This window comes from Crotalus tigris, unplaced genomic scaffold, assembly GCF_016545835.1.
Source record: "Crotalus tigris isolate CLP2741 ecotype Arizona unplaced genomic scaffold, ASM1654583v1 scf7180000019563.1149672, whole genome shotgun sequence".
In the NCBI taxonomy this organism is placed as follows: Eukaryota; Metazoa; Chordata; class Lepidosauria; order Squamata; family Viperidae; genus Crotalus; species Crotalus tigris.
In genome coordinates this window covers 770,195-783,737 of record NW_024097595.1, presented here as the reverse complement: position 1 = coordinate 783,737, position 13,543 = coordinate 770,195, and the positions used below count along the sequence as shown (strand labels likewise).

The 13,543-nt window shown below is 41.0% G+C and overlaps 1 protein-coding gene across 1 annotated transcript in view; it reads left to right on the top strand.

Moving 5' to 3' along the window:
* Nucleotides 1-10,293: 10,293 nt before the first annotated feature.
* The window catches only part of TTC39B (tetratricopeptide repeat domain 39B), a 62,364-nt gene continuing 59,114 nt past the window's right edge, over nt 10,294-13,543 (top strand). The window contains exon 1 of the mRNA XM_039363672.1: nt 10,294-10,748. Within this exon, the coding sequence (XP_039219606.1) occupies nt 10,449-10,748 (300 nt within the window). The 5' untranslated portion in view covers nt 10,294-10,448. The remainder of the gene's footprint in view (nt 10,749-13,543) is intronic.

Genomic DNA, 13,543 nt, shown 5'->3' with positions numbered 1-13,543 from the left:
TCTGATTGACCCCGATACCATCATTGCACCATTGGCAAAGCAGTTCTCAGGGACTAAAACATTTTGAAAAAGTTAAAAAAAAACTGCAGTCCTGGGCCACAAGTTGAGTGGTCTGCACCACTCACTTGAGGAGTGCCGTAAGTCAATCTTTTAACAAGACTTTGATTTTAAATTCCAATTAGCGCTAGCTAGCTAAAAAATGATAGCAGCATCAGGTATGAACGACATGCATAGCTTTAACCAAGGCCAGTCCTGTTTAAAGAGCCAGATGGGGAAAGGGTGCCAAAGATCTAGTTAACAGGACACTTGTTGTCTTGGCACAGTGGTTCTCAACCTTTTTAATGCCGCGACCCCCCAACCGGTCATAAGCCGAGGACTACTCAACCGGTCGTAAGTCGAGGACTACTCAACTGGTGCAGCACCATTTGCAGAATGGGACTTTTGGCGGACTCAGCAGGGCAGAGACAGCCTGGACAATTCCTATTGGCTTTTGAAAACCAATAGAATTAGACTGTATTCAAGAGAGTCTATTCTATTGGCTTTCAAAAGCCAATAGAATAAAAGGGAGTAGCACAACTAAGAAAAAGGGGAAAAAAATGGTGAACTGCGTTGTTTGGCGACCCCCATGAAATGGTTGTTCGACCCCAAATGGGGTCCTGACCCACAGGTTGAGAACACTGTCTTGGCATGTTATTTGCGCATGCCAATAATGCAGCGGGTTATATTTTTAGCTGGCAGTCAGTTCATCTTATTGAAAGTTAGGGAAATTGCCTGCTTGCATCATCTCTGGGAAGCTCTCTTGGGACCTATCCTGAGGGTGGAATCTCTACGGAACAGAAATAAAGACCGATATGAGGTATATGACTTATGGCGGCCTGTCGGAGCGATGGCACCAGATGGACAATGGAGGAAGCTCTCTGCCGATATAAAATCTCTGAAGGTGAGTTTGCATCTCACATCAGACTAAAATGGGAATAGCCGATTTGTGGCACTGCACGTTGGGCAGATTATTTAGCAATCCATAAATTAAAAGTTTAGGCAAGTATAATTTATGAGTGTGAAGAAGTAATGTTTCGGATAAAACAAAATCCAGGTGGGGCAAAGTACTGCAAAGTTTGTGGCTGTCTCCTATTTTTTCTTCATCTCCAGTGTAGCATCTTCCACTGTCCTGTCCATCTTCCCAGCACCTTCACTTTCCCCACTTCCTCTCAGTAACAGCTGCAGATATCCCAGCTTAATGTACTTCCACCCTAGAGCAACTTCCCAACACCATCACTGTATATGCCAATACTCCATAATCCCCCCGTCCTCCTCTCTCCCTCTCTCAACTGCTATTGCAAAATTCCAGAAAGCAGCAGTTACTTCATCCGTCCCTTCCAGCTTTCCAGCAGCTATTGTTGTCACTGCTGTTGTCATATTTTATTGTGTCATATCTCACTAATCTGCCCTGCTTTTTCTCTCCTATCTTATGCCAGTCTCTAATGTTCTTGGCTTTCTTTTTATACTCTTATTGACAACCGTCTCAGCTCAGAAGAAAACAACTTGATTTTTTTATCGTGCACAACTGAAAGCTCCCGTCCCAATTTTTTTTTTAGAAATCTGACCACCGTGACAATCTGCTACCTAAAACTAGATGTTCTGTACACAGAATACTTTCTACATGGATTATTTTCTGTGCCTTTATTGTTATGTGCCACCACGTTGTTGACTCTCAATGATCACAGATAGATCCATGAGCAAAGGTCTTATACTTTGTGTAAATTTTATAATATCTAAAAGGAACAGCTATTGTTTCCGAATCACTTTATTTAAGGATTTTTACCATTACATTTCAATTTAAATTCAGAAGTCACAAGGTGACTTGCAACAGGGTAAGTTCTTAATAGAGTCTTCTGATTTAAAAAAAAATGCATTAATTTATTTATTAGTCTTATATACTGCCTACCTCTGCAGATTCAAGACTATATGCCAGTGCTGGAGAACCTATGGCATAGGTGTCAGAGGCAGCACTCAGAGCCCTCTCTGTGGGCATGCGCGCTGTCGCCCCAGTCCTAGGCCTTCAGCTGAGTTTTATAAAATCTTTTCGCTTTAGGCCTCCACTGCTGTGTGCAAAAAAAAAAAAAAAGGTTCAATCAATCAGTCAATTTCAACTCGCGGGAAAAAAAAGATCTTGCAAAGTTGGAATTGACTGATTGAACTTTTTAGTTCTATCCAGTATGCCATTACCACAGCAGCCACGCCCACCCAATGGGCCACACTGACCCGGCACCCAATGCGGCATAAGTGGGTTTTGGGTTGCAGTTTGGGCACCCGGTCTCTAAAAGGTTTGCCATCACTGCTATATGAAAAAAAAAAACAGAACAAAAACCAGAGATAAATCATTCAGTCAAATCAGTATTAAGTTTCTATTGAAAAAGGAACCCGTGGACCACCAGATCTCATATGTTCAATGGGACAGGCAGGTTTTAATACGTTTTTGAACTATGAGGACATCCCAGTCCTCTGTACTTGGAAACCCAAAGTGTTCACAGCAGAGGAATAGATGCAGAGTAGTCATGTTGTCAGGACCCCATTCCAATCTTCCCCTCATTATACCTCCGTAAAAAAAGGCACAGCAGGTCAAATCTTGGCAGGAAATACTGTCCAGTAGATACTAGGAGCTCTGCCATATAGAGCTTTAAAGGTGATAACCTGTGCTTTGAATTAGGGCAGGAAACAATGGCCAACCAGCACAGCAAGTACAACATATGTGCTAGTCAGTGTACACAGCTAAGGGTTGCTGCTTCTGAATTATTTTCAAAGCCAGACTCATGTATTGCAGTAGCTTAAGCATGACGTGGCAAGCACTTCAATCAGGGATTCTTGATCCAAGGAGACTTGCAGTTGGCACACCAGCTAAAACTGGACAAAGTCTTAATGCAAGTCCTGTTTATGAAGGAATGTCAACTAATTGGACCCAAGAGGAGTGACGTTTCTACCGTGGCTCCTGCCCTTTGGAATATCTTGATGTCACGTTGGCCCTCAACCTTGCTGGCTTTCCAGAAGGACCTGAAAACATGACTTTGCCATCTGGCTAGGAATTCAGTAAGGTAGGTATGGAGCTTACAAAGTTGCTGTATTTCTAGAAAAATTGAGTACACTCCTGCAGATTGTTTTTTAAATAGTTTTTATGGTTTTTAATGATTTAGTTGGGTTTTTTGTTGTATTGTTTTGTGTTTTTTTAATTCTGTACGCTATTCAGAGTCATGTATGTGAGATGGGTGGCTAAATAAATGTATCAAAAAAGAGTCTCTGGCCACTGTATTCACTGCTCCAATAGGATCCATAACTCTAGAAGGAGCCCCATTGTATAGAGAGAGCCCCATTGCTCCTTTAGGGAAAGATAACCCAACCAGGTGCTCAGGACTCGAGCCAAGACAGAGCCAGTAATTCCATCTTGCTTGTTTGATGATCCAGGTTCTCACAGTCTTTGTGTCCTATCCAGTCTGAGGTGGTGATGCATCATACTGCTGATGCCTTTCCCAACCTGGAGATGAACTCTTCCCAAGGTTTCACTGTTGATGTTAAATAACATGCTATAGTAGAAACTCACACATGGAACACACAGCTAGAGGGATTTAAATTATTTAAAAGAAACAGACCAAATAAAAGAGGAGGTGGAGTTGCTCTCTATATAAGAAATAACTACATCTCCACAGAAATAGAGTACAACAATGATAAAAACTGTCTTGAATGCATTTGGGTCAATATAAAAGGGGGGGAAAATGACATTGCCATAGGTGTATACTACAGACCACCCAACCAAACAGAGGAAATAGATGAACTTTTTGCCAGTCAGCTAACTAAGGTATGTAGGAAGCACATCACAATAGTAATGGGGGACTTTAACTACCCTGACATCAACTGGGAGACAAACTCCGCACCAAGTGGAAGATCAAACAGGTTCCTGGCAAACCTAGCAGACAACTTTGTCTCCCAAAAAGTAGAGAAGGGAACTAGGGGATTAGCCATCTTGGATCTAATTCTCACTAACAGAGATGAAATGATAGACGGTGTTGAAGCCATAGGAACCCTGGGAGGAAGTGATCATGCAATATTAGAATTCAACATTATAGAAGCACAACCAATAGAACACAGTCAAACTAGAGTCTTGGACTTCAAGAGAGGTAATTTCAATAAACTTAGAGAGGGCTTGGGAAGGATTCCATGGATGAGAATCCTCAAGGGGAAAACAACTCAAGAAGCTTGGGAAATTTTGAAAAATGAGATAATAAAAGCACAGTCTAGCACAATACCAACAAAGAGGAAAAACAACAGCTCTCAAAAGAAACCAGCATGGCTGCATAAAGAACTCTCTGACAAATTGAAAGATAAAAAGGACAAGTATAGAAAGTGGAAGGAGGGGAACATAACTAAGTCAGAATATCAGCAAATAGCCCGAGCCTGCAAAGATGAAGTGAAGAAAGCCAAGGCTCAAAATGAACTAAGGCTTGCGACCAAAGTCAAAAATAACAAAAAAAGCTTCTTTCAACATGTAAAAAACAAGAAAAAAGTGAAGGAAACGATTGGTCCATTAGTGGGTGGAAGTGGCAAGAAGGTGACAAACAACAGGGAGAAAGCAGAACTATTTAACTCGTGTTTTGCATCTGTCTTTACACAAAGGGAAAAAACAGACCAACCTATCAAAAATAGTGCCATAAAAAACAAAACAGAAACACAAGTTAAGATAGGCAAGAAAATGGTTAGGGAGCACCTGTCCAGCCTAGATGAGTTCAAATCGCCAGGACCAGATGGATTACACCCCAGAGTTCTCAAGGAACTGGCAGATGTGATATCGGAGCCACTGAACTATATTTTTCAAAGATCCTGGAACACAGGGGAACTACCAGAGGACTGGAAAAGAGCTGATGTAGTTCCCATCCTCAAAAAAGGAAAAAAAATGGATCCAGGAAATTACAGACCTATCAGCCTGACCTCAATACCTGGGAAGATCCTGGAAAAGATAATCAAACAACGAATCAACGAACACCTAGAGGCAAACAAAGTCATTACTAAAAGCCAACATGGGTTTGTCAAAAATAGATCATGCCAGACAAATCTTATTGCATTCTTTGACCAAGTGACAAAATTAGTGGATCAGAGGAATGCTGTGGACATAATTTACTTGGACTTCAGTAAGGCATTTGATAAAGTAGATCACAACCTACTACTTGACAAGATAGAAAAATGTGGGGTAGACAGAACCACCACCAGATGGATCCGTAGCTGGCTGACCGGCCGTACTCAGCGAGTGGTCCTCAATGGAACTGCATCTATATGGAGGGAAGTGTGTAGTGGGGTGCCCCAGGGCTCTGTTCTGGGCCCAGTACTCTTCAACATCTTCATCAATGACTTGGATGAAGGGATAGATGGGGAACTCATCAAATTTGCAGACGACACCAAGCTGGCAGGAATAGCCAACACTCCAGAAGACAGGCTTAAGATACAGAAGGATCTGGACAGACTTGAACACTGGGCACTAACTAACAAAATGAAATTCAATGGTGAAAAAAGCAAGGTTCTACATTTAGGCAAGAAAAACCAAATGCACAAGTACAGCATAGGTGGCACCATGCTCAATAGTAGTAACTGTGAGAGGGACCTCGGAGTCCTAGTAGACAATCACTTAAATATGAGCCAGCAGTGTGCTGCAGCTGCCAAAAAGGCCAACACAGTGCTAGGCTGCATTAACAGAGGGATAGAATCAAGATCACGTGAAGTATTAATACCACTCTTCAATGCCTTGGTAAGGCCACACTTGGAATACTGCATCCAGTTTTGGTCACCACGATGTAAAAAAGATGTTGAGACTCTAGAAAGAGTACAGAGAAGAGCAACAAAGATGATTAGGGGACTGGAGGCTAAAACATATAAGGAACGGTTGCTAGAATTGGGTATGTCTAGTTTAACGAAGAGAAGGACAAGGGGGGACATGATAGCAGTATTCCAATATCTCAGGGGCTGCCATAAAGAAGAGGGAATTAAGCTATTTTCCAAAGCACCTGAAGGCAGGACAAGAAGCAACGGGTGGAAACTAATCAAGGAGAGAAGCAACCTAGAACTAAGGAGAAACTTCCTGACAGTGAGAACAATTAATCAGTGGAACAGCTTGCCTCCAGAAGCAGTAAATACTCCAACACTGGAAGTTTTTAAGAAGAGACTGGACAGCCACTTGTCCGAAATTGTGTAGGGTTTCCTGCCCGAGCAGGGGGTTGGACTAGATGACCTCCAAGGTCCCTTCCAACTTTACTACTATTATTAGTACTCACATTGGAGTAACCATAAATCTGAGCATTATTCCCGCAGCTTCTCTAACTGACATTGTTTTCCTAGGAAGGAGAATCTCTGCAAAATAGTCACTTCATTCCCCAGCCTACAAAGTTATTCCAGAAGACAACCATATCAATGGTATTGAACATTGCCAAGAATTCAAATAGGATCAGGAAGGACTCCTTCTAAATCCCGACCAAGGTCTCTAATCAGAGAGGCAACCCTTTTTTAAGGAATACTTTTTCATGGCAGTTTCAATGTTGTTGTAATTTGATAATGAAGGGTAAAAAAAATTAATGTGGACAATTTCATCATGAACAATAACCCGAGTACAACATGTACTTTTCCGCCTCTGCAAACTGGCTACCATAATTTTCTTGATATGTTGTTAGAAAAATTAGTGTCATGGTTCCGACAGATGAAACTCTTCAAAAGAACTTTGAGGCATTGTTTACCTTAAAGAATCTTTATTTTGAGTAGCATTAATATTGGCACTGCATAATCGAAGCCAAAAACTGAATTCCCCTCCCCTGAGCACGTAGAATCAAAGCACATTTGCCTCCTTCAATTAACAGTTATAAATCACGTTCCCCAATTTAGCTTGAAGCGCAGGCGTCCTCTCCAGTTCTCCAGCCTGTCAATTCCTTATCAGCTCTGGTTACAATAACCTTGTTTCTCACGTTTAGTGTTGTTATGACTAGTTGGACTCTTGTTCACATCCCCCTTCCCAGCATCATCTAACTCTAAAAGTAAAAGGTAAAAGATGGCTACATTTCCATCTGTTGTCAATGCAAAAACATCCAATGTTAGCAGTGTTGACAATTAGTTGGTGCAATGTCTTATTTTAACCTTCTTTTGAATAACAATAGTATATATATAGTTATTGGTCCAATGTTCATACTATTTAACATTAGCTTAATGACCTTGCAACATTCCCGTATGAAAAGTCTTTAATACCCCTTCATTACTGCAGATATTAGGGACTAAAAGAAATAAACCTATAGCTAAAACAAGGAGTCCTCATAGGTTCTAGCTGTTCATTTCTGGATCCAGAGCAAATTAATGCAATTTCTAAATGCTGCTTGACAATTGTCCAAATTTTTGCTTGAGAGAAATTTAGCTCTTTTTTCAAATACACATTTCCTTGAAATAGTGCAAATCTTATATAAAGGACAATTAAACCATCAATAAATATTACAGCCAAAATGGGACGTTTGTAACTTGTTGTAAACTGCCTTTCTAATCCTAAACCTCCTTTCTAATCAAAGCTTCTTGATTTATAGGGAAGGTAATGAAATAGGATAAGCATCTTTTTCTTGCTGTTTATTTTGTCCTCTTTAGTAAATAATCACATACACCAGTTTAAAGTATATATGGAGCTCACTGGAAATTGTTTTCTACCACAACCCGAACATTAAAATAGAAACCATATACTAATAATATCCTGTACAGAGCTGTTAAGGTTGACTGTTTTCATTAAGTGATGTCTATGAAGTCTCAACAAAGTGTTTTGGATTTTTTTTTTTTTTTGATGAAGTGTGTCTTAAGTAGATGAGACAACAGATATACTGAACTTGAAATTAGTTAATGCAGTGATGGAACCAATTATGGTTAATATGTGCACAATGGGGATAAAGAATAAATGCTTTTGCATCATAGCTATGCTAAAAATTACTATTATGTTGCTGCAGATTCAAGAAGCGTAATACAATAACAGGAAATATTAGAAAGACAACTCTTTGAATCAGCAAGGTGTAGGGCTGTCATAAATTGAATGAGTTCTTGTAGCATGAGTGGCCTTTTACAATTTTTTTTTTTTTACAAATTGTGAATATTAAAAATTTAGTCTGTTCGTCGATGCGGAGGGGCAAATGAAAGATCAAATCAGAAATACAATGAACATTTTTCATAATTTTTTATGTTCAGTCCAGATATGGAAATAAGTTTAATTGAAGGCATGGTACTACTATTCTCAAATATTGATTTTCATTTAAAACTAATCTGGTTGGGTGCAAGCTTGTTCTCCCATTACACTAAACCACAGTGTAGTTTTATTTGGGTGTATACAACCTATTCATCTGTCTGCAGGAATCCTGAGTGATTTACAAATATTAAAATAGCAATAAGAATATATGTACATTTAAAATCTTTATTAACAAAAATATAACAAGTAATATCTAATAAAAGGTTATCAAATACGCACAATATATTTACGTAGATAAATACATATTGTGTGCATGTCTATACAGGTAGTCCTTGGTTAACAGCTGCCATGTTTAGCAACTGTTTAAAGTTAGGACAGCACTAAAAAAGTAATCTTATGAATGTTCCTCACATTTATGACTGTCCCGTGACTGAGATTTGGGAATTTTGAAACCAATGGCTGTTTATGAACTTTGCAGCTTCCTGCAGTCACATGATCTCCATTTGTGCATTTCACAGCCAACATTTGACAAGAAGTCAGTGGAGAAGCCAGCAGTAACATTGCAAATTGCAGGTAAGTAACATCTCACTTAACATCCATGGCACTTAGCAATGGAATTGGCGATCCCAATTGTCGTTGCTAAGTGAAGACTACTTGTATACACATAGATCTGTAGCTCAAGTCCCCAAAGGTCTTCTTGGAAAAACAAGTTTTTATTAGCTTCTGGCTGTGCTCTGGTCATCCTTGGGGTGAACAGCTGCTCCATAAAAGGGGAACTGCCATCAGAATATCTCTCTTTAGCCCCTCCTTCTCGGCACACCTTTGACAGGTGGGGACTCTAGGAGGTGCTCTGCCACTAGGAAGAGATTATTTTGGATGATGGTCTTAAATGTCCAAGCCCTGAGCCATGTAAAGTTATAAAGGTAATGTTGAAGGAAAAGTCTTCATCATGGTTCAGTCCAAGCTGGGGATAAACAACATGGCGACTGCTTTAGAAAGAAGGTTATAGTTTATTGAAGAGGAGAGCCAGACAGAAAGATGGCTCTGGAAGAAAAAAAAAGAGCACATGTAGGGAGTGGGTTTTTATACCCTCTGGAGCCTTTTGTTTGGAGTTGTTTCCTGTTCCTGTTTGAGGCTTTGTATTTCCTGGGTCATGTATTCTGACCTGAGTCTGGGTGTGCCCTTTGGCATCTGTGAGTTAATCCTATTATGTCCTGTCTTAGTCTTTGGGTGAGGTATGTAGATTTTAGATCTCTTTGTCTTCTTAATCTTCCAGTTTCAACCATTCCTGAATGGTTTACATCTGCATTTCTATAGAGCTGATTTCTGCTTGGGGGAGGGAGACTTGGAGCTATTAAAAAAAACTGGGCATGGTTTTATGCCTCTTTAAGATTCTTTGAGGAAATATATTTTTCTGCCCTTTTAATATTTCCTTCTCTGGGGGGCTGACTTCCCACAGTAACAATCCACACATTGAACTACATTCAGAAATACACTGGCAACCGGTGCTGCTCCTGCTGTAGTGATGTAACGTGGCACTATAGGTAATTCCTTAATTTATAACCACTCATTTAGTGATGATTCAAAGTCCCAATGGCACTGAAAAAAAGTGACAAATGACCAATTTTCACACTTACAACCACTGCAGCAACCCTCTTGGTCATGTGATCCAACTTTGGATGCTTGGCAACTGTATGACAGCTATACTGTCCTAGGGTCATGTGATCTCCGCTTGTAATCTTCCTAGCCAGCCTCTGAGAAGCAAAGTCAGTGAGGGAAGCAGATTCACTTGACAACCACACGATTCACTTAGCAACTGAGGTAAAAAAAAACGGTCGCAAAGTGGGGCAGAACTCTTTAACACCTGCCTGAGCAAGAGAAATGTTGGCTCAAAAGCGGTCGTAAGCGAGGACTACCTGGGTAGTTAGAACTTGGTACGCTTAGACCCGCGCTTAGCGCCCAGAGGAGGAGTTTTCAAATCCTTTGAAGGAGAGAGGATCCAAGGAAACAGTACCTCACGCGGCTGTTCCTCCATCCCCCGAAGCGCTTAAAGGATTTGCGCAAACAATAACTCCCCCCGCCACTGCCGCAGCAGCACTTTCGCGATGGGTGCACCTTCGAATCCCAGACCGCTTTTTTGCCAAAGAAACAGCCGCGCGCTCTGCTTGCGAGCGGAGCGCGAGCCGTCACCGCCCCGAGAGCCGACAGGAAAGGGATGAAAGGCTTTGGAGTCCTCGGGGGCGGGTCCAGATATGCAGATGAGAAGGCTCGCACTTTGACGGCTAGAACGCCGTCAGGAGCCGGTTGTAAGTGGCTTCAGTCGAGGAGAAGCCGATCCGCCGACTGTTGTAACAGCCGGCTTCAGGGCGCGGGAAGCGAGCCCTCTGGATCGTTGGGGCGCCTCAGAAAGCCTTCGCGTTCCATCCGGATTGTGCGCGGACAATCCCTGGCGGGGAATATGGCGAGTGTCAGAAATGGAATCGGGGGATGGAGCGGCGGCGGCGGCGGCGAGGAGGTATGTCGCTAGGGCGGAAGGAAGGGTCGGTTGAGTTTGCCGGAGGGGAGAGGGAAGAAGTAGAAGTGGTAACCGGGAGTCGCGTGCTTACGCGCGTGAAGCGCTCCTCCAGCCCTGGGTGATACCCGCACGGCGGATGGTGGGGGGAGTGTTAAGTGCTCCGATTTCCTTATCGGGAGTAGCTTAGGCCCCTCTTCCCCGTCCCCAACGGGTCATCGCCGCCGATGGGCTCCTGTCTGATCTGAGGCCAGATGCGGATGGAGGGGCAGGCCTGACCTGGGAGCGCTTTCCTCCTCCCGGGATGCCTCGATGGTGGAGCAAGCGGCTAGCTTCCTGGTATCCAACAGGTGCTGCTGGCTTTCCAGGAAGAGGGAAAAGGGTCGTGTTTAAACCAATTTGATAGATTGTTGCTGTCAGGTTGGCATTTGAGAACTTGGTTTTTTTAACAGCACACCTATGCCCCTGGGTTAACCCCCCCCCCGTTCCGTGTGCGCGCGCGCGCGTGCGCGCGCGCGCGCACACACACACACACACACACACACACACACACACACACACACACACACACAGAGTATGTACTTGTATGAATTCTTGACAGGTCCTTTCAGATTATAGAGATAACTGATAAACACACACATCCTTTGTTCATATATTTTATGCAAGGCATTTCACTTTCTTATCCTGGCCCTGCTCCATCTGTTCAGCAAGCATAATAGTATTGGAACCAAGAAAAAAAAAAGAATCCTTGTTTACAATTAAGTTCTAACGTCTGTTGTATATTGAAAGCAGGTCACTATTTTTCATAGTGCAAAATATGTGGAAAACTGGAGCTAATGCTGTAATAATTGATGTGAAGAGGTACACTCCAAAGATAAACACAATATCTCTACTCTGTTGCAATTGCTGGTTCATTTAGTACTTTCTGTGCTTATGCAAGTGGTCCTTGACTTACCACCACAACTGAGCCCAAAATTTTTATTGCTAAGTAAGATAGTGAATTTTACCCCATTTGATGACCTTTCTTGCCATAGTTGCGAAGTGAATCACTGCAGTTATTTTACTAACACAGTTATTAAGTGAATCTGGCTTTTCCATTGACTTTGCTTGTCAGAAGTCACAAAAGATGATCACATGACCCCAGGACACTGCAACCGTCATAAACACATGCCAATTGCCAAGCATCCAAATTTGGATCATGTGACAATATGGATGTTGCTAAGGTTGTAAGTCACTTTTTTTTAATGCTGTTGTAACTTTGAACAGTCACTAAATGAATGGTTGTACGTCAAGGACTACCTGTACTGTTTTATACTGGTGTCATGTTGTTTGTAAACTACCTATAATGCCCTTCTTTAAGGGGCCACAATGTATTTATTTCCTCATATAAACAGGATTGGAACATTCACCATCGTGTAGAGAGGCTGTATATGTTTCAACCCAATTATGTATCCTGTAATAATGATTTACTGGTACATATGTGCATAATGATCTAAGAAAGAAATCTTCTGATATACATACACATAATGATCTGCATAGATGTTCAACATTTTGGTTTGCCTGGACCGCATTGAGTGAAGAAGAATTGTCTTCAGCTGCATATAAAATATATAATATAGTTAATGTATATAAATCACATAATGTTAAAAGTTTACAATCTTGTGGAGCTGTATTAGTAGCTGTCCAGGATTACATGTGGCCTGTCAATATGCCTGACCTACAACAAGATTCAACATGCCTGACCTACAACAAGAAAATCACAGGAAATTGAATAGCTCTTTCAGTCAAAGGTTATTATAGTAAAGCAGTTCAGATGTTTTGTTCATTTTAAGGGAAATTGGGTTAAACAGAGTATCAGTGGTATTTCAAACAGCCTTTACTCTGAGTAGAATTCAAGGGTGACTTTTTGTTTCAAATGCTGATGGCCATTTGATGGAGATGTTCAGGGTTCACTTTTATTATTACCAATTTTTTTGAAGATTGATGTTATTTTGACTGGTTTTGAGAATAACTTCACATAGAAAAAATTATGCCTAGAGGAAGTATATTATATTAGACAAAGATATTAGTGCCAATATGTCATTTGAGAATATAAAGAGTGTCAAACAGGACTGTTATTTTTAAATGTATTGGTTTTGCCAGAAAATGTAACTTGTTCTGTAGTATATTCATTCTCCCAGAAACAACATAAACCTCACTTCATCTGGTGTCATCTGTAGACAAATTTATGAGACTATAGCTTTGTGTATCTTAATAGAAGCTTTTTCCAACTTGCCTCTTAATTCTACTTCTATATCTCTGTGTGAGAACCAGTTTGATGTAATGTTTAAGAAATCAGGAGACTGTGAGTTCTAATTCTGCCTTAAGTATGAAAGCTGACGGGATGATTTTGGATTACTCACTCTCAGCCCAACCTACCTGACAGGATGATTGTTGTGGGGAAAACAGGAGGAACAAGGACTATTATGTATGTTCATCACCCTAAGCTATTTATAAAATAATAAAGATGTTATCAAAATCTAATAATTACAACTAGGATAACTAATAATGAAACTGGAATCTGTCTTAACTTAGTTTGTGGTGGGATGTAGTGAGTGTGTTCTAAAGCACAGCTTAAGCAGGATAATTCTCAACATTTTTTTTCCTGAAAGAATTGGCGAAGGGAGATTTTAATTAATATTTCCAACTATCTAAGCTATGTGCTAACTGAGGTACTATAATTTCAAAGTTTTTGCTTCATGTTTTTCTGTCTTTTGGGGATCCTTCAGTTCAAGGCTTCATGTAATCATACTTTCCTA